This window comes from Alnus glutinosa, chromosome 14, assembly GCF_958979055.1.
Source record: "Alnus glutinosa chromosome 14, dhAlnGlut1.1, whole genome shotgun sequence".
Lineage (NCBI taxonomy): Eukaryota > Viridiplantae > Streptophyta > Magnoliopsida > Fagales > Betulaceae > Alnus > Alnus glutinosa.
In genome coordinates this window covers 14491373-14512838 of record NC_084899.1, presented here as the reverse complement: position 1 = coordinate 14512838, position 21466 = coordinate 14491373, and the positions used below count along the sequence as shown (strand labels likewise).

The following is a 21466-nucleotide window of genomic DNA, read 5'->3' as shown; positions in this document are numbered from 1 at the left end:
TCGAGTGCAGCTGGGCCCGTCTTGCCCGAGTTTCCAACATGTAGATGACTTCTAGCAGGAGAAGAAGATGAACTCTCTACATACCTAGAAGAAACAGGCGAGGGGTATGCGAATGGTGAATCCTAACAACTCATATGATCAACCTCATTTATGAAAATGCAAGCATGAGTGTCAAGAGCAAACCCTTACTGCCCAGGGGATCAAGGCCAAGAAATTAAAGCTAATGGGCAACAGAAACATTGATAAGGCATTGTCGAAGGGTGTTCCACAGCCCCGCCCGCCACAATGAATCTGATTAGCTCGAACTGCTAAGGGCTTGGGAACCCTTGGATAGTTCGTGACCTTTACTAGATGGTGAAGGAGAAGCATCCCAGCTTCGTGTTCTTGATAGAAACTTTGAACACGAAGCAATGCATGGAACAAATGCGAATAAAGTTGGGCAATGTGGGTCTGTTTGTCTTGGAACTCGTAGGGAGGAGTGGTGGACTTGCTCTATTGTGGAAGGAAGAACATGATCTTGAGATTTACAATTTCTCTCGTTGACATATAAACACTATAATAAAGGATGAAGATGGAAATCACTGTTGGATACTAACAGGATTTTATGGCTATCCTGTGAGTGCAAAAGGGCATGAATCTTGGGAACTCCTAAAGCATCTGAAAAGTCATCACCCTATACCTTGGTTGTGCGTTGGAGACTTTAACAAGATATTGGAACAATCCAAGAAGGAAGAAAACCAAATGGAGGGATTCCGAAATGCATTGGAGGAGTGCCAACTTTGTGATCTGGGATACAATGGGTCCCAATTTACATGGAGCAACCGAAGGCAAGATGATTCTTTCACAAAAGAGAGGCAGGATTGGGCGGTGGCGAACCTATAATGGTGTACATGTTTCAATGAGGATTCAGTGATTACTCTTGTTGCCCGAACCTCTGACCACAGTCCTATCCAGGTATGTTTCGATGACCATCCTACAGAGAAGCATTCCTATCATCGCGGATTTAAATTTGAAGATAGGTGGACCGCCGATGGAGAATGCATGGAAATAATTAAAACCTCTTGGGATAATGACGTGTTGGGAGGTGATCCCATGCTTGCTGTACAAAGGAGACTCTCCTCCTGCCATCAAGCCCTTTCCCGGTGGAGCTGGAGGAAATTTGGTAATGCTACTGAACAGCTCAAGAGGAAAACCAAGCAGTTGGTAGAGCTTTAGAGCCGGGAGAGCCCTACTCTTGCTGCAACCATAAAACTTCTCCAAACTGAGATTGATGATATTCTGGAGAGAGAATATACCAAATGGAAATAAAGGGCCAGGCAAAACTGGCATCGAAGCGAAGATCGAAACACTCAATATTTCCACTATTGGGCAAACCATCGGAGGAAGATAAATAGCATTCGACAGATTTGTGATGAGCACAAGCACACTTGGAAGAAGAAGAAAGACATAAGTTGGGTGTTCATTGAATACATCACAGGGTTTGGATAGAGTGCAGGAATGTTTGGCACATTTGGAGACTCGAGTTACTTCTGAAATGAATTCCAAGTTGCTACAACCTTTTGTGGAGGAAGAAGTCTGTTTAGCCTTATCTCAAATGCACCCATTAAAATATCCAGGTCCGGATGGCTATTTCGCTATTTTTTATTATAAATCATTGCTAGCTACGGGACAAGAGGTATGTAAAGCTGTACTACATTTCCTGAATGGGAGCTCCTTTGATGAGGCAATAAATTCCACGAACATAGTGCTCATTCCAAAGGTAACCTCTCCAACAAGGATAACCGAGTATAAGCCTATAAGTCTTTGTAATGTTCTTTACAAACTCATTGCAAAGGTCTTAGTGAACCAGCTTAAACAAGTCTTACCCCATGTCATATCTCCGGAGTAAAGTGCTTTTATTCCAGGAAGGCTGATCACGGGCAACATTCTCGTTGCTTTCGAGAAATTGCATACAATGGATACCCAGTTAAAGGGAAAGGAAGGCTATATGGCTCTCAAACTCGACATGAGTAAAGCCTATGATCGGGTAGAATGGGATTTCTTAGAGGCAGTTTTGTGTAAGCTGGGCTTTGCAGCTAGATTGATCCACCTTTTGATGTCATGTGTACGAACGGCCTCTTATTCAATTTTTATAAATGGGCCACATGGACATATTGTGTCTACAAGGGGGATTAGGCAAGGGGATCCACTCTCCCCATATTTCTTCATACTATGTGCGGAGGCCATGAGCTCGTTGTTGCACCAAACTAAACGCACAAGAGTGATAACAGGTATTCCAATTACTCGAGGGGGCACTACCATTAATCATCTCTTTTTTTGTAGATGACAACTTACTCTTTTGTCGAGCCAATCTCTGGGAATGGGAGAAGATTCAAGAGGTACTAGCTTGCTATGAGGCTACCTCGGGATAGAAGGTAAACAGGGATAAAACTTGTCCTTTAGTTGCAACACTAAGTAGGAAACCAGAAGCATAATTCTTAGAGAAGTTGGAGTTGCATCTACCCAACAATACGAGAAGTACCTAGGACTTCCAGCACTCATTGAGCACTCTAAGGTTAGCACTTTTAATGGCACTAAGGGTAGAATCTAGACAAGAATGAATGGATGGAGGGAAAAAAATTTATTACATGCCAGTAAAGAGATCCTCCTCAAGGCAGTTATTCAAGCCATCCCCACCTATACAATGAGTGTTCTCCAGCTTCCAAAATCTCTATGTCGTGAGATTAATATCACGATGGCAAAATTTTGGTGGGGTCACCAAGAAAACACAAACAAGATTGCATGGATGAATTGGACTCGGATGGGCAAACACAGAGAAAACGGAGGTTTGGGATATCGTGACTTGGAAGCATTCAACCTAGCTCTATTGGCAAAGTAGGGTTGGCGGCTGATACACCATCCAGAGACCTTGGCAGCAAAGGTTTTTTTGTGAGAAATACCACCTAGGGAGTTGTTTTTTTGGAGTCCAACCTAGGAAGGAGATCTTCCTTCGTATGGCGTAGCATATGGAACGCCAAAAAGCTTCTCCAAGAGGGGCTTATATGGAAGGTCGGGAATGAGGAAAGGATTTGTATTTGGGGAGATAAATGGGTCCCCTTCACTCAGACACACATAATCTAATCCCCTATTCGTATGTTAGACAGTGAGGCTCAAGTTAATGCAATAATAAATCAGGAGTTAAATTGGTGGAATGTACCTCTAATTGAAAGCATTTTCCCGAAGCATGTAGCAGCACAAATCTGTGGCTTTGCTATCTCCCCCCGATCGCAACAAGATAGAATAATATGGGTCGGAACAAAGAACGGTCGCTTCATTGTCCGAAGTGCGTAACACCATGAGGTAGAATGTCAAAGAAGAGACCAAGGTAGCTGCTCCAGGAATCCCGACTCCAATCCAGTTTGGAAGAGTATCTAGAAATTGCAAGTTCCACATGCCATTCAATTATTCCTATGGAGAGGCTGCAACAACGTCTTACCCACGAAGGAGAAGTTATTCAAATGCAAAGTTGTGCAAGATCTTTACTGTCCGCAATGTAGGTCAAAGAATGAAACCAACAGGCACTTTTTGTGGCAATGCGGGGTGTCCAATGCAGTATGGGCTGAATGTCCTAGGCAAATTCAAAAATGAGTTTTAGCAGAGGATGATTTTCTAAGTATTTTCCACTGCATCAGCACTCAGTTAGAGTTATCGGCCTTGGAATTGTTGGCGGCGATAGCCCATAAGCTGTGGTTACGGAAGAACCTGTTTGTTTTTGGAGGATAGATTCTACCCCCAATTGTTTGGTGGAAAGCGCAAGAGAAGTTCTTAGTGATTTCCAGAGGGCAAGACCTACAACACCTCAGTACAGACGGAACCAACTGGGAGAAAGCTCCAAATGGACAAAACCACTGAATGAGTGGATCAAGCTGAATTGGGATGCGGCAATCGACAAGCATTACAAGCTAATGGGAGTGGGTCTCATTGCTCGCAATTCCATGGGATAGGTACGAGCTTCCATGTGTAATTTCATGCCCTACCTCACTGATCCATCAACAGCCGAGGCGTTTGCAGTACGCTAGGGGGTGGAGCTCTACCGGGATATGGGTTTTCTCTTGGTCATGTTGGAAGGCGACACATAGGTGATCGTGAATGCCCTCAGGTCGGATGTTGATTGCCCGGGAAGCTATGACAACTTAATTGCCGATATAAGTACATGGTTGAACTCTTTCCAATCCTGGAGTGTAAATTTTGTTCGGAGAGAAGGAAATGTAGCTGCCCATCAACTGGCGCGCATGGTTGTAAAATTGAAACTACACTAGGTCTGGGTTGAGTCTTTTTCGGGCTCAATTTCGGTTACTGTTTGTGTGGACAAAGAAATTTTTTTCTAATGATATATGAAAGTCCAGGATTTTTTTTTTTTTTTTTTCTTAAATATAGTTAGACTAAAATGATCATTTACTATTTTCGACCCTTAAATTTCATCTAGCTACATTTACTGTATGTGACAAAATCTAAGACACAAATTAAAAATGAGGAAAAAATATACTTTAGTCTCTTGAACTATTACCACATTTTTATTTACGCCTTTAACCTTTAAAAAGTGACATCAAGGCCCCCTAAACTACCACCACGTGTAAAATTAGACATTTTTGCATTTTTCTCCCTAAAATATTCTTGAAGTTATTAAAAAAATAAAAAAATAACCATTTAAAAAAATTAAGGGGTCTCATATGAAAAATGGCCACTTCTTTTTGGTATTTTTCAGTTTTTCTCCTTTTCTGTTTATTTTTTTTATTAATATATATATTTTTTCTTTCAAATTGTAATTTTTAATAACTTTAAAGGGTAGTTGAGAAGAAAAATGAAAAAAAGTTTAATTTGACATGCAGTGGTAATATAAAGGGCCTTGGTATAATTTTTTATGGTTTGAAGATGTAAATAAAAATATAATAATAATTCCAGGACTAAAATATATTCTCATATAAATACTGAAAGCTATCTCACATGAAAGGCTGAAATCATAGTAATTATATATGTTATATTTATGTTTTTTTTGTTTTTTTTTTAAAATGAGGTGGCTTTTAAAAATTACCATTGGTTTTGTAATTTATCAAAATTAAATTTTAATTAAATAATAATTTTAAAAATCACATCATTTTTAAATAGACAAAATAAAAATAAAAATAAAAATAAAAATAAAAATATAAATATAAATATGAGCATGACATCCATAATTACTCCCGAATCGAAGCCGGACAGAGCAATCAGCGCTATGAAAAAACAATTAATAGACGTTCACTAAGCTCTACTTATATGCGGTCAGCAAATTCTGCCCCCTCTTTCGGCCCTGAACTTCTATATATAAATTACCCCCCGCACCGCAAACGCTGCTATCGTAAATTGCCACGTCACAAGACGGGGACGTTTTAGTCAGTTCGGACATTCATCAAATGCTTTCTTTATCTATGATTTACTTAAAATGTGTCCAGATGTAATTGGCTGAGGAGGGAAAAGAATCACCCGCCTCAAACGAAAGCCAACGTCCACCTCTATCACTTGCTTTCAATCGAATTGCGTTCAGCGTTCTCTTTCTTTATCTGAAAGCTGTGGATCTAAGATCAGCAGCAACCATCTCAATCGTACAAGAAAGAACCCACAACGGGCTGGACAAAACAGGTTCTTATTCTTTTTGTTTTCCCCTTGAGATTTACTTTTTTATTATTATTATTATTATTTAATTTTTTTTTAAGTTCTTCTGCATTTTTCAAGCTCCTGATGAAATAATTAACTGCTCACACATCTTGAACCGGAACCAATGTAGCCATTATATATTTTGAAAAGGGTATATGGGTTTGTTCTTCAAATACCCAGTTTGGGTTTGTACATGTTGTGGCACTTTATAAAATTAAACTTGGAAAAGTTCTTAAGGATCCCTCTTGAATTATGCTGTACATTTTCTTTTCTGGGGTTGTGCTTTTGGAAATTGTCCTGGTCCCAATTGGGTTAACATCGTTAATTCGAAAGAACATATTCCATTATCTGATGTATTCTAGGATTGGTCCAATTTTAATCAGAAGATATTCTTGTGTTTTGTTATTAACAGTTTATAAACAAAGTTGAACTGAGCTCCAAGGCACGATTTTTGCTTATTTTCTATTAGAATTTCTTGAATTAGGCCTACATATGTAGTGCCAATTTAATCACTTGTTTTTGTCTCTTTTTTCTTTTTAGAAGTGAAGTGACTGACCAACTATGAAATTAAACAAGATGGAGTGAACATATGATTGTTATTTTACATGTGTGTTATAGTGCTTCCGTCTACATGCCAACTTTAGCATTGGATATAATGTTGGCTTGAAAAAGTTGCTGAAATATATGTATATTCTAATTGTACTCGTATTGCTTTCAATGATTCTGACCCTGGTAGCTTCAAAAAGTTTGCCAAAGTCTGTTACCATTCTCAGATTTCTTTGTATTCCCCTCCTTGTATTTAATAAAGGTTTCGAAAAGGTGTTGGTCATCTATGTAAACTTTCTTGACTTGTTTGAACTGAATTTGTTTGATTATTTAATTGCATTCTTTGGTTTTGAATTTATTGATATCTCACCAATCATAAAAAAAAAAAATTTGATATTTCTTTGGATCATTCTGTGTATTTATAGTTGTCCAAAAGAAAGAAGTGTATCCTTGGAATTCTTCATAATATTTTATCTTATGGACTTTGTTTGATAGGTCTGCTATGTCATTCTTACATCATTTTTTCCTTCTTAAACTACTATCCATTACATTCAGGGCCAACTCAATAGGTAGGCCACTTAGGCCATTGCCTAAGGCCCCCAAATGGAAGAGAAAAAATAGGCCTCAAGAAGAAGAAGAAGAAGGCCCTAAATATTTGCTAATGAAAATTGTGAGTGCATTTTGTCTCTTCTTGTGTAGGAGTTTTAACACTTCGTAGTCTATGCATTCTCTCTCTGTGACAGTTTTGCATTTTGGCCATTCATTTCTATGTGTGTGGGTGATAGAACAAGAATATTTTGGCTCTTGAAACCGTACTCATCTATTGAGTTTTCATTGATATATATAGGAGGATACAAGAGAGTTTGAATTACAATACATGACTGTATCTCATTCCTATATAATAGGATTAGAATTCTTAGCTATCTTATCTCTTATCTATTTATCATAGAATTTGAATTCTAATATAACTGAATCTTATCTAGCTTAACACTAGAGTTTGAATAGAAGTTGATTTCCTAGGTAGTATCCTTAATACCCTCCCGCAAGATCAACGGGGAAGATCGCATGTTGAGCTTGTGACATAGGTGCTGAAAACGTTGGGAGACTAGAGGTTTAGTAAGTACATCCGCAAGTTGATCCGAACTAGGAATGAACCGGATTTCCAAGGATTTATCAGCTACCCGATCACGAACAAAGTGAAAATCGATCTCCACATGCTTTGTAAGAGCATGAAAAACCGGATTAACCGACATGTATGTAGCCCCAATATTATCACACCATAGAGTAGGTGGAGAACGTAAACTGATTCCAAGTTCTTGAAGTAAAGCACGAATCCATAGGAGTTCGGCAGTAGTGTTTGCAACGGCTTTATACTCTGCTTCTGTTGAGGACCTAGAGACTGTAGGTTGTTTGCGGGAGCTCCAAGACACCAAGTTAAAACCAAGAAACACACAATATGCACCCGTGGAGCGGCGATCATCGGGACATCCAGCCCAGTCAGCATCCGAGTATGCTTGCAACTGAAGAGAAGAAGTACGGCTAATAAGAAGTCCATGAGAAATTGTGTGTTTCAAGTACCGAAGAATTCGTTTCACAGCTTGCCAATGAGGTTGAAGTGGGCGGTGCATAAACTGGCACACTCTATTTACTGCAAACCCTAAATCTGGTCTTGTGAGAGAGAGATACTGTAATGACCCTACAGTACTCCGGTATAGGGTTGGATCTTCCATTGGATCACCAGTGAAAGCAGAGAGAGTTGAAGAAGACGCCATAGGAGAAGATATAGGCTTGGCTTCATGCATATTTGTTTTCTTCAAGAGATCCAAAATATATCGTTTCTGTGAGAGAAGAAGACCCGCTTCCACTCTATTGACTTCAACACCTAAAAAATAGTGAAGATCACCCAATTCTTTTACTGCAAAATCAACACTTAGAAGCTTCAAAAGTTCTGTAATTGCACCTGGATCTGAGGCTGTAATGATTATGTCATCGACATAAATTAAAAGAAAAATAGTTACTGTCTTGGTGCGATAAATGAATAGAGAGGTGTCAGCCTTAGAACCCACAAAACCAATCTGAAGTAACTTATTGCTGAGACGAGAAAACCAAGCTCGGGGAGCTTGTTTTAAGCCATAAATCGCCTTTTGAAGCTTGCACACATGATTAGGAAAGCTGGGATGAATAAAACCAGGTGGTTGTACCATGTATACATCCTCGGATAGAAAACCATGCAAGAATGCATTCTGAATATCAATCTGCTTGATGGACCAGCCTGCTGAAAAGGCAATAGAAATAACTGTCCGAATAGTTGTAGGCTTGACAACAGGACTATAGGTCTCTCCAAAATCAACACCGGCATGTTGATGAAACCCCTTAGCAACTAGACGTGCTTTATGACGTTCAATAGACCCATCAGCTTTCCGCTTAAGCTTGAATACCCACTTACAGCCTACAAGATTCTGAGAAGGCTGCTTAGCAACAAGAGACCAGGTCTGGTTTTGAAGAAGGGCATTAAATTCAACCTGCATAGCCTGTCTCCATTCCGGAACTTTGACTGCATTGGAGAAGCAAGTGGGTTCAACAAGGGCTGAATGTGTTTCTGCCACTAAACCCTGTGGAACAGGGTATCGGATGGTGCCATCTGTAAGTTGCCTCTGCTGAAAAATGTTATTCATTGACCTTGTACGCATGGGATGTACCCGAACAGGAGGACTATCTGTGTGGGAGATGGAATTAGGTTGACTAATCTCAGCAGAGGTAGGAGAAGGAGAACTGGAGGGAGAATTAGAAGAGGAGACAACTGCTGGAATATGTAGCTGAGATGTGATAGGAGGTGTTGGAAGTAAAGGAGGTAGAACCGGTGCCAGAACTGGAGAAGGGGAAGGAGAAACAGTAGGGACAGCAGCAAAAGGAAATTGATCTTCATGGAAGATGACATCGCGGGAGATGTATACCCGACCAGACTCAAGGTGGAGGCATTTATAGCCTTTGTGATGCGGACTGTACCCAAGAAAGAGACATTCTTTGGATCGGGGGGAAAACTTATGAGAATTATAGGGTCTTAAGTTGGGAAAGCAAGCACAGCCGAACACCTTAAGAAACTTATAATCTGGAATTTGTTTAAACAGTGTCTCAAAAGGTGATTTATTATGTAACAAAGGTGTTGGCAAGCGATTGATAAGGTAACAGGAAGTGAGACAAGCCTCATCCCAAAATTTTTGAGGGAGATGACTTTCAGCCAAGAGAGCTAGAGTAGTGTCAATGAGGTGCCTATGTTTTCTTTCGACACATCCTTGTTGTTGGTGTGTATGAGGACAAGAGATACGATGAGTTATGCCATGAGTTTGAAAATAAGAGTGAAGTGTGCGATATTCACCACCCCAGTCAGATTGAACGCTTATTATTTTGGAATTGAGTAAACGTTCAGCCATGGCTTGAAATTGAAGAAAGGTTGGCATAACATCAGATTTAGCTTGAATTGGATAAACCCAAGTGTAACGACTATAAGCATCAATAAAGGACACATAAAAGCGATTTCCATTAATTGAAAGAGTTGGGGAAGGTCCCCATACATCTGAATAAACTAATTCTAAAGGTTTACAAATGCTGGAAGTAGAAGAAGAAAACGGCAATTGATGACCCTTAGCTTGTGGGCAGATCTTGCAAGGTGTGACTGCCTTATTGGAATGAACCGGAAGCTGAAACTGAGAAAGAACACGGTGGACTGTTCGAAATGCTGGGTGACCTAAGCGCTTGTGCCAAGAAGTAGATGATGTACGAGCACCAACAAGTGCTTGATTTATTGGTGGAGAACTCGATGAGGGAAGAAGGTGATAGAGACCATCTTTAGTGCGCCCTTGATGGAGGATGATCCTGGTTTGAGAGTCCTTAATGACAAAGAAAGATGAATGAAATTCAAAAAAGACAGAATTATCAAGTGCAAATTGTCTAACCGAAAGAAGATTTTTACAGATGGAGGGAACCCGAAGGAGTTGATTTAGAACAAAAGTACGACGAGAAAGAGATAAAGAAGCTGAACCAATATGAGAGATAGGCAAACCTGATCCATCACCCACACGGATTTGATCCTGTCCATGATAGTCCTCATGAGAGATATTGAGGTTCTGCAGCGTATTTGTCATATGATGAGTAGCCCCAGTGTCCGGGTACCAAGATTCCTCAGCTGGTAGAGCCGGAGATGTATAGTAGGCCTGTGGAGAGAGCTGCTGTTGTGGGGGCTGAGACTGTTCAGAGTAGGACATATCCTGTCGATGGTAGCAGCGAATAGCAGAGTGACCAGGTTTGCCACAGATCTGACAGGAAGGCCGGGAGGAAGAAGCCGCATCCTGAGAGAAGTAGGAACCACGTCCGCGGTTACTGGAGGAAGACCCACGGCCTCTGTTGTAAGGACGACTACCACGTCCGCGAAAACCACGTCCCCGAGAAGAGGAACCACGGGTGGAGAAGTTTGCAGCAGGGGAAAGATTATCAACAGCTGGAAGTTGCTGATCCAGTCGCATTTCATGGGCGAGAAGATGACCGTAGAGTTCATCAATGGACAGGGGATCGACTCGGGTTGTGACAGACGTCACAAAGGGATCATATTCTGACCCGAGACCCTTGAGAAGAAAAGAGACGCTCTCAAAATCATTGAGAGGCTGACCGGCAGCGGTTAGAGTGTCGCTTAATGTCTTGATAGTCTGAAAGTACTCAGTGATTGAGTTGGAGCCCTTCTTGACAGTGGCGAGTTGAAAATAAATCTGCATGACACGCGCACGAGCTTGAGAAGCAAACATGGTGAGAAGCGTGTTCCAGAGAGCAGCAGACGAGACGCATCCAACAGCATGGACGACGTATGGCTCGGACAGTGTAGAAATTAGGATGCTCAGGATCATCTGATCACGCTGAGTCCAGGCAAGGAAGTAAGGGTTGACTATGGTGGCAGGAGCACCGGCAGTGGAGTTGGGATTGGGAATAGTTTGTGCAGGAGGTAACGAGGAGCCATCAAGAAAGCCATAGGCATCTTGGCCCTTGATATAGGCGAGAATTTGAGTTTTCCAGGCATTGAAATTGCCTTTGGAGAGTTTAATGCTAAGGTTGTGGTTCATATTTGGGACGGTGAAGACAACTGTGGGTTGGGTAGGTGGCGGAGGTGGCGGGGGAGGCTGGGAAGCATTGGAGGTTGCCGAAGCAGAGGACTCAGCGTCAGAATCGGCCATGGATCACGACGTTGGTCGGTGAGAGGGCTCTGATACCATGATAGAACAAGAATATTTTGGCTCTTGAAACCGTACTCATCTATTGAGTTTTCATTGATATATATAGGAGGATACAAGAGAGTTTGAATTACAATACATGACTGTATCTCATTCCTATATAATAGGATTAGAATTCTTAGCTATCTTATCTCTTATCTATTTATCATAGAATTTGAATTCTAATATAACTGAATCTTATCTAGCTTAACACTAGAGTTTGAATAGAAGTTGATTTCCTAGGTAGTATCCTTAATAGTGGGAGATGTAGAGTCTATAACAATAGAAGCAAACACAAACTAAATTAGCAAAACGAGAAGAATGAATTTGAAAGGAAAAAATTATAATATAGAAATTTAAATATATACTATTTAATTAATATTTAAATATAAGAAAAGGTCTTGCTTAAAATTATCACCTTAGGCCGCAAAATTTATTGAGCTGGTCTCGATTACATTAAGATTGCAGGTGCTTTTATTGACCTTGAAATAGCGACTTTATGCTTTCATCTAGCTTCATTTGTTGGAATATCAAAAAGTTAGCCATGAAGAGTCAGGTTCAGGCAATATCAAAATCCTTTATCAAAATCCACGGATTTGAGGACTCATCTGGATATCGAAATAATTTTGTACACTGCAATTTTCTTGGAAAAAACTTTAGATTATATAAAGTTTGATGGGCTTAATAATATTGTGCTGTTTACTTTCCAAGTTTATGTACATCAATATGCATTGTGCATACTCTGCTGTAGGTCACAATAAATCACTATTAGAGGAAGGAATTTTAGAAGAATTTCCGGAATCCATGTAGTATTGGCGTAATCATGTGATACATATTTTTGGTAGTAGTAATCTGCTTAGAAGAGTTCAAGAAACATAGAGAGTTTGGCAAAGGAAGCATGACTTGTAACTTCCATCAAGAAAAACCATTTCTTTTTGCACCAATAACAATATGCTGATACCTTGAATCAAGCTTTTGTCGCAACATGCTATGACCTCTTTTGAGCAGAAAGCATTCCGAGCTCTCTTTTATAGGAAATAATAAATATTGATGTAGGATCTCTTTCAAGTAAAGTGTTATATTGACTTGAATTCCACTCTATCAAACTAGAGTAAGTTAGCAAAGTCAAATATGCATTAGAGAGTTGAATATGCAAGATAGCCAATTGGTGAACCAACACTTTCTGGGTAAAGAAATTAATTACAATCTTGGCATCCGCCTAAAGCATTGTGCTAAGTATTGGAAATGTGTCTACAGTATAATTCTTATTCCTAGAGTTTTAGTTCTTAATTTGAGTTGTCCTCCATGAAAGCTATGTTATTGGTCATGAGAAAAGAAAGTTTTTTTTCTTCTTAATTTCTCTGTTAGTAAAGGAAGGCCAAGCAATTTTGAAGTACTGTGTTGCAAATCAGTAAAGAAGTCTTACATGTGTGAGTGTGTGTGTGTATAAGCTATTTAATAAGTCCCATTCAAAATTACTTCCTTTTCCCGTTTTCCATTTTTGTGTCAATGCCTCTAATCTCTTTTTTTTTTTTCTTCTTTTCCTAGCCTCATGCAGATGAAGCCTCCACTAACACAATGGTTGCTTCTGAGAATATGATGGGCTTTTGCTGAACATATTGCACTTAGAAAAAGCTGAATAAGCATTACGGTCTGAGTGGGGGATCCGTAATTCTTGTTGTCTATGAGCAGAGATGAAAGGAGGAAATAATTTTAGATTGAGGGGGAGAAATCTTTCTCTCACTCTGGTTGTTCTCATTGTTACAACTATAGCAATTTGGACTTGGGAAAAAAATCCTTTTGCTAATAGTCTACTATCGGCTGAAGAGCGGTATACAATCTCTTCTTCAGGTTTGTGTGTCAATGCGTACATTTATAGATAAACATGTATTTTTCTTCTTTAATTTTAAGTAAAATTCTTATTAGGATCCAAAGAGTCAAAATAATACTACGTATTACTGATTAACAATAAAAGGGAAACCTATATACAATGCTTTGATAAGAGAACAGAATTTTGTGTTCTGACAATGGGAACTAAGAAATTATTTATGGTGCTTGATATGCATGCTGGTGATGTATGTAAAGTCTTGGTGTTAGATCAAATAATAATCATCCATCAAGGAGAGGAGGGTGGGGGAAGATAATCTAGTTTTCGAATCTTAGGACACACTGGCGGCAAAATGTTTTTAGGGAATTTCCAGAAAGTGAAGATGTATGGACCCCTGTACTTTTGACTTGTTGAGTATATTTTTGGAACACATTTATACTCAAAAGACTATTATTGATACCTAGATGACTGTTGTCCTGCTCTAGCCCTTTAGATTTTTCATGGTGCCAACATTGGTTAAAAATTTGCATTTAGATCAAATGAGTTTACAGTTTCAACCTTGAAACAAGCTCCAATTTTTCTTATTTCTTAAGTTGCTTTAGATATATATTTATGTATAGTAATGCTAGAAGTTACTTTTTTGTTACTCTTGTGTCCTTCTAAGATTGATGTGCCTTTTAAAATTACCATTGAGCTTGTGATTGATCACCACTGAATTTTGATCAAGTGGTGATTTTAAACGCCACATCATTGTTGGAGGGACACAAGAACACAAGAGTGACTCATAAAATTACTCATATATATATATATATGAGTAATTTTATGAACAAACCATTGAATTTTGATCAAGTGGTGACTCATAGAATTACTCATATATATATATATATATATATATATTTTATGGACAAACCATTGAATTTTGATCAAGTAGTAATTTTAAACGCCACATCATTCTTGGAGGGACACAAGGACACAAGAGTGACTCATAGAATTACTCATATATATATATTTTATGAACAATTTTTTTGATGAAATAATAATTTATAGAAAGAAAAGGGCAAAGTACACGAAAAGCATACAAAAGAGCCGAATTTCCTAGAGGCTTACTATAATCTAAAAAACAAATCAAATTTACCGGATTCTCTGAGACAAAATTAGCAACATTTACAATAACCCAATCCAAAATAGATCTTAGAAATAAGGATTTTTGAAAAAGCACATTGGACTCGTTATCCTCAAAGAGACGCCGATTCCTTTCTCTCCAAATGCTCCACATTAAAGAGTAGGAATAACTTTCCAGATTGCCTCTTTGAGGTGTCCCCACCCTTGGAATTTCTAGCAATGAAGAAGCTCTAGAATGTTATTAGGCATGGCCCAAGAAACCCGAAAATGTTAAGAACTAAGTGCCAAAGATCAGCAGTATACTCGCAGTGGATGAGAAAATGATTAATAGTTTCCTCATTCTTTTTACAAAGGCAACACTAGTTAACTAGATAGAAACCCTGCCTTCTAAAGTTATCTGCCATGAAGATTTTACCCATTGTTGTTGTCCATAAGAAGAAAGCAATGTGAGGAGGGGCCTTCACCTTCCAATCCAAGGAAATTAACTATGCTTACCTGATTATAACCTATTATAATAGCTCTTCATTGCAAAGCCGTGGCGGCTAGAAGGAGTCCACAACATACTATTCACTTCTCTTGAATGAGTTTTCAAGGAGTATAATATATTGAGAAAGAAGTCAAGAGATTCAAGTTCCCAATCATGGGCTGCCCTAATGAAGCTTGGATTCCAATGGATTTGGGAATTGGAGAGGTCCAACTAGTCTGACACTAAGGCCTCCTTGTTACGGGCTATGGAATAGAATTTTGAAAAAGAAAACTTTAGAGCCCTTTCTCCACACCACGCGTCATGCCCGAAGCGAATGCGGGGACCGTCCCCAACCTTATATGAAACTAAGTTGGAAAAAGATCCCCAATCGTTTCTAATATTCCTCCAAAGACTCACCCTGTAAGGACCTCAAGCTTCCTCTGAACACCAACCCCCTCTCTGGATCCCGTACTTTATAACACTCACCTGTCTCCATAAAGAATTTTCCTCATTCCTGAATCTCCAAGCCATTTACCGAGAAGTGCTTTGTTGAAGAAGAAATTTGTTGGTTCCATTTTTTTATGAGCACTAACTCCTACACACTCAGACACACAAACATGAATGGAGCTAAAAAAGGGTAATAAATGTCTAAATGCTTTGGTCAAAATTCTGATTTAAGCATAATACACCTTAAAAGGATTATTTTTTAGAGGTAAGAACTTTTGTGTGCCAAATAGTTGTAAGTGAATCAATAAACTAAAATACTAGTACATGAGCCAAAACATAATATGGTGTAGGGGATCAATATCCCTTAAGTTGTGATTTTTACTCAAGTTGTTAGACGTTAGTTGGAGGATTGGTTTTGAAAGAAACTGATGGCTGATAAATATTTGTAAATGGTTGTATCTATTATCGTGGACTGATTTTGTACGGGGAGTTCAGGAGACACTGGCCATAGATGAAGTATAGAAACCCAAGCTAAAAGAAAAATTTGTATAATACTGGTTATGATATATGCACAGTGTTAACAACAAATTTTCAGGATATCATCATAGGCAAAGTGAGGATGTTTATTAGCTTTGCCAAATAGATTAAATGATAGTTACTTGCATGCATGAGAAGTTACTTGTTGCAATGAAAGTTCTTGTCTCTGAACATTCATGTAATAAGGCTGATGATTCCACTTGTATGGAATTGCTATTTATCTGAAGTTGAAGGGTGTTGAAGGGACAAGAAGGCCAAAAGGAGTTAGGATGAGGTCATGGAAGAATATATGATTGGTGATTTTTTCCAGTGTTGATGACTTCATTAAGAGCTAAGTGGATAAATAATAACTTGTGTAGGTGACCATTTACTACGGATCAAGGCTTTCTTGACTTTATTTAAGTAATATTGAACAGTTGCCTTTTCTTATATGAATAAAATTCTAGTATATATTGTAGAATAAACTTTAGACATTGTTTCGGGAAAGTTGCAGAGTTGCATAATTTTTATTATCTGATAGATGAATAAGGTTGAATTTTAAGCCCAGGGTAAAATTTTCTATCTCATACCTTTTGTAGGACCTATGTGTCGCTGAGCCCATTTATGAATAGAAATCCCAGCCCAAGCATATGCATGCCAAATATCACATCAATTGGATATTCATACCCATTTATTGTTGTTACCCATATGGTGCACATACTCTCTATTTTGTCCTTTCTGTTATTTAAAAAGAATCATACTAATCTAGGAGTGACGTATGGATAGCTACAATTAACTTGATATTTGTAGAGTGTGTTGGCCATGGATTAGCAGCGTGCTTAGTGAAACTTGCCCACTAAGTTATTGAGTGGTGTAAACTCAGTTATGCCACCATTTTAAACTGATTTGGTTCCGAGTGGTAACATTTTTAATATGTGATCTTATTATCCTCAGCATGCTTTTAGTTTGCTTTTAGGTTTGACAGCCTACTGATGAATTATCTCTATTGTGGCTTAGAGTTTCATGTGGGTTCCCAAAATGATTCTGTAGTATCCATGAAGCCAATGGATAAAATTGAGGAAAATATATCACACTCAATCATAAAAGAAGAAACAAAAGGAGAAGAAAAGTTTGGTACTGCACCAGTCGATGCTATATCTGCATTCTCTCCTGAAATGATAGACAGTGGTGGGCATGTGATTTCCTCCAAAACTAAAGGTACAATTATTTTCATATTATTTTAAGTATGCTTCTTTGATATCTTTATAAACTTTTGTTTTGCAATTACAATTTTCTGTTCTCATGTAAGTACATAATAGTTGGTGCTGCACTAGTGATTAGATTCTCCAAAACTAAAGGTACAGTTATTTTCATATCTGAATAGTGCTTCTTTGACATCTTACACAACCTTTTGTTTTGCCATTATTGTTTTCTCATTTAAATATTTAATAGTTGGTGCTGCACTGGTAATTAGATTAGCTGTATCAATTTCATGACTCAGCTCAACTAGAACGACAAATATTAATGAATAACCATAAAACAGAGGTGCATTTAGGAGCCTTTTAAAGGGTCATTACCCAGAGGTTTTAGTAGTTGTTTCATGGTATCAACTTTCAATTGTTTTGATGGATTTTTTTTAGGTAAGTTGTGTGAGGGGTGGCTATTCATCAGCCTCACAATCAATTTCATCTAATTGATTGTAACATTTTAAATGGCATAACCTCTTTTGTCCTGTGTTTGTCAAAATTAGCCTATAAACCTTTAGGAAGGCAACCAGAAGAATTATTCAGTCCATGCAACTATGTCTTTTTATCATACTTATCATTTTACTCTGCCTTTTTCATGTATTCTTTTCAACTGTTTTACGTTGAGTTTTATGGCTTAGCAAATGAAAGCTTATATTGCGCCCTCTACCCTGCTTAGTCACTGTACTTGCAGGTAGAACTTTTGCTTATGACCATCTTACATAAACATCGATGATTGACCTTGTATCTCTTTGGCTGAAATACCAGAAACATGTTATCCGTTTTAAAGAACTTAGGATTTTTGATATCTGGAATTGTAATTTCTTTAGTACTTCTGCTAAGGAGACGAGACTAGGAAGTGGGAACATACATTTAAGTGACAAGAATTAAGTTTGTGGGCTCTATTACACATTCATAGTCATAAAAATAACCAGAGATCAATTTCCCTTATAAAAGGACTGGGTGTAGGAAAATTAAAGATTTTGCAGCCATTCTGAAGGCTGATTTTGACGTTTTTCATCTGATTCACTCTATGCACTCTTCAAATCTAATCTAAGGTTGTCCAGTTTTTCACCTCTGCAGTCTGCAATTATGCCAAGGGTAGATGGGTTGCAGACAGCCAGAGGCCTTTCTATTCAGGATTCGGGTGCAAGCAGTGGTTATCAAAAATGTGGGCATGTAGACTAACACAGCGAGAAGATTTTTCTTATGAAGGATTTCGGTGGCAGCCAGAAAACTGTGACATGCCAAATTTTGAGCAGTCCACATTCTTGCAAAGGTAGGTCCCCTGTTTTTCCCCTTCTTGATCTTGTCTGGCTTTATAATAGAATTCAAAGAATTTTCCATGGCCTTGGTAAAAGTTATATCTGAGTATCTTGTAAATAAAATTTTCTGTTGTTCCCAGTTTGACAAAGTATCCTGACTTGATCACTGCATTTAGTTGACTTTAATCAAGAATGTATGTATTAACATAACTAATTGCAATTTTCAGATTGCATTTTAAAAAGAGAATTATCAAATTTTGCTAATGAATCAAAATCTTGAATTTGTTTAAATTATCATGGATGTCATATGCTTTCCATTGGCGGCCCTAAGTTTTTGTTTTATTTTTCAGCTAGATTTTTTTTTCTTTTCTTTTTTCTTTATTTCTTTTGAGTTATTAATGATCATTTATGGTATAGTTCACTGACTCCTAATATGCATATGGAGTTGGATTTGTCGTAAGTTTGAAATTTGGTGCTACATAGACCAAGTGAGGTGTTTGGTTACGTTGATGATCTAAAGTGTGACTGTACATTCCAGAATGCAGGATAAAACAATTGCATTTATAGGAGATTCATTGGGCAGGCAGCAGTTCCAGTCTTTAATGTGTATGGCCGCTGGTGGGGAAGAGAGCCCAGAAGTTGAAAATGTGGGAAAAAAATATGGTCTTGTCAAAGCTCGTGGAGCCATTCGTCCTGATGGCTGGGCTTATAGATTCACAAAAATAAATACCACCATTTTGTATTACTGGTCAGCAAGTCTGAGTGACCTAGTGCCCCTTAACATCTCAGACCCATCCACCAATGTGGCTATGCATTTGGATCGTCCCCCGGCTTTCATGAGACAGTTCCTCCATCATTTTGACGTGTTGGTTCTAAATACAGGACACCACTGGAATAGGGGTAAGCTTAATGCAAATCGTTGGGTGATGTATGTGGATGGAAAGCCGAATGAAGATAAAAAACGTGCCGAAATCGGGCATGCCAAGAATTTTACAGTGTATAGCGTCGTTAGATGGCTTGATTCTCAGCTTCCCTCACATCCTCATCTTAAAGCTTTTTTTCGGACGATCTCGCCTAGGCATTTTGTTAATGGGGACTGGAACACCGGGGGTAGCTGCGAAAATACCACTCCATTGTCTGGAGGAAGCGAAGTTGTGCAAGATGTATCAAGTGATCCTATTGTTGAGAATGCTGTAAAGGGCACAGCAGTAAAGATTTTGGATATAACTGCACTATCTCAACTGAGGGATGAGGGTCACATATCCCACTACAGTGTTAGAGGGACTCTTAATGTTAGCGATTGCTTACATTGGTGCCTACCCGGCATTCCAGACGCATGGAACGAGCTCCTTATCGCACAAATATAGGCTCAGCCACGATGAGTATGCATTGACTAAAGACTGATTGAATCTCCTATTCTTTATGGTCTATAGAAGACCATTTTTCTCATATTCTGTGGGACAGCTTTTTTACTGATTAGAGAGTAGGTAAGTAGTACCTAGCGCCTATCCAATTCTCATGTTTACATGGAAACGTATTCCTGAGTATTGTAGTTCTCATATTTACAGGTGTTTATGGACAATGTGGCTGCCAAAAGAAGGAAGAATACCAGAGGGCTTCAGCTCCATTGTGAGAATCTGTGTCGTTACAGGTTTAAGCGGTGTTGTATGTATCATTACATTGTCAAAAGAAAATCTCCTAGAGCTCTCTCTCTCTCTCGGGTTTATTTGTCATATATGTTATTTTTCTTTTTAATGAAAATAGCTTTAGTGAACGAAATGAGAAGGAAGATCCAACTAAGTTTTATTCAAAATCAATAGAAAATGAATTTGTATTCATTGCTCACATAATGTAATACCCTTGTATTCACTGAATGTTTTTCGTGGATTATGAATGGATGTATGGATTGAATAGAGTAATTGAGAATGGAAGGTATGTATGAACTGGAATTGATATTGAATAAAAGAGACTGGTTCGAGCCCAATCACAAGCTTCAAAATGTAAAATGGTAACAAATCAGTTCTGATTTTTTCGTACCCTCTTTTAGCCAATGGCTTATATAGCCTCACCATCCCTGGGCCTAGCCTACTTATTTTAAAACTGGCTCCAGCTGGCCTAACTAATTACAACTGGCCCAACTAATTACAGTTGGCCTAAAAACTATAGTTAGTCTACCAACACGTGTGTTTAACACTTTAGCACATTAAACAAGTGTGCTTTTATTCTTCCCACTTCTGGATTATCCTTCACCTAAACGCACATTCACCATTCTTCTCGGCCTTTTCTTCTTCTGGATCACTATAACCTAGTGATCATTACAATCCCTCCTCCTTTAGAGAACCTTGTCCACAACATGAGGAAATCTTGACCACAAAGCCCAAAAATTCCAAGTAGCATTTTCACCGGTAATACCCTTTTATTTAATTAAAACCTCCGCAAGAGCCTGATTATTGACCTTCCTAACCCTTCTTTGTAAAATTTCTTTGGGTTCTGGCTGAATTTCATCGTGACTATCAATTGGAGGTAAAGTGGGTAATTGCATAGAAATAGAGCTTGGCCCTATGGAGAATCTTTCACCGTGACTTGGGCCCGGCACTTGAAAGAGCCCATAAAGTGGGTAATGGCTGAATTTTACCATGACTATCAACCCTTCTTTGTAAAAAGCAAGGGTTTTTTTGCTTATAAAGCTGAAGCCTGAGGTAAACCCAGTGACCCAAAACAAAAGACCTTTCAGTACGCCTTTTATCATACTGAAATTTTTGACTTTCTTATACAGCTGCGAGATTATGCAGGAGGATTGCAAGAATATATTCTCTACTGTGAAGATGCTCACCCACTGTTTGATTAAGAGTAATCATTGGAATGTATTCTACTAGCTTTGGAGGAGGTATGCCATACAAAACTTCAAATGGTGTTAGCTTAGTAGAAGCATTGAAGTTAGTATTATCCCAGTATTCCGCCATAGCAAGCCAAGGAGACCAGATCTTAGGTTTCTCCCCCGCATAACATCTGATATAGTGCTCTAAGCATTTGTTAACCACCTCTGTTTGCCCATCCATCTGTGGATGATAGGTTGTGCTCATAGATAAATTTGTGCCTTCCAGTTT

General features: G+C 38.6%; 1 protein-coding gene across 4 annotated transcripts; it reads left to right on the top strand.

The window, feature by feature from the left end:
- Positions 1-5434: 5434 nt before the first annotated feature.
- Positions 5435-20343, top strand: LOC133857100 (protein trichome birefringence-like 14). 4 transcript variants are annotated; one of them, XR_009898302.1, is made up of 8 exons: positions 5435-5655; positions 6772-6886; positions 13020-13322; positions 16868-17068; positions 17170-17208; positions 18178-18373; positions 18898-19846; positions 19928-20343. XR_009898302.1 is itself a non-coding variant. In XM_062292224.1 (7 exons), exons 3-7 carry the CDS (start codon positions 13166-13168, stop codon positions 19724-19726), a joined length of 1422 nt encoding a protein of 473 aa, XP_062148208.1. In that variant the 5' UTR covers positions 5435-5655; positions 6772-6886; positions 13020-13165; the 3' UTR covers positions 19727-20343. The 4 variants fall into 4 exon arrangements, 3 of the variants coding, with proteins under 3 accessions (XP_062148208.1, XP_062148209.1, XP_062148210.1); XM_062292224.1 differs by having other exon boundaries at positions 18898-20343; XM_062292225.1 differs by lacking the exon at positions 6772-6886 and having other exon boundaries at positions 18898-20343.
- The last annotated feature ends 1123 nt before the right edge of the window (positions 20344-21466 follow it).

Bases quoted from the DNA above. Each gene is read 5' to 3' on its own strand.
- LOC133857100 (XM_062292225.1), top strand. From the start codon at position 13,166: ATGAAAGGAGGAAATAATTTTAGATTGAGGGGGAGAAATCTTTCTCTC. The intron at 17,069-17,169 runs GTACAATTATTT...AGTACATAATAG, and splicing joins GATTTCCTCCAAAACTAAAG to TTGGTGCTGCACTAGTGATT. The intron at 17,209-18,177 runs GTACAGTTATTT...TCACCTCTGCAG, and splicing joins TAGATTCTCCAAAACTAAAG to TCTGCAATTATGCCAAGGGT.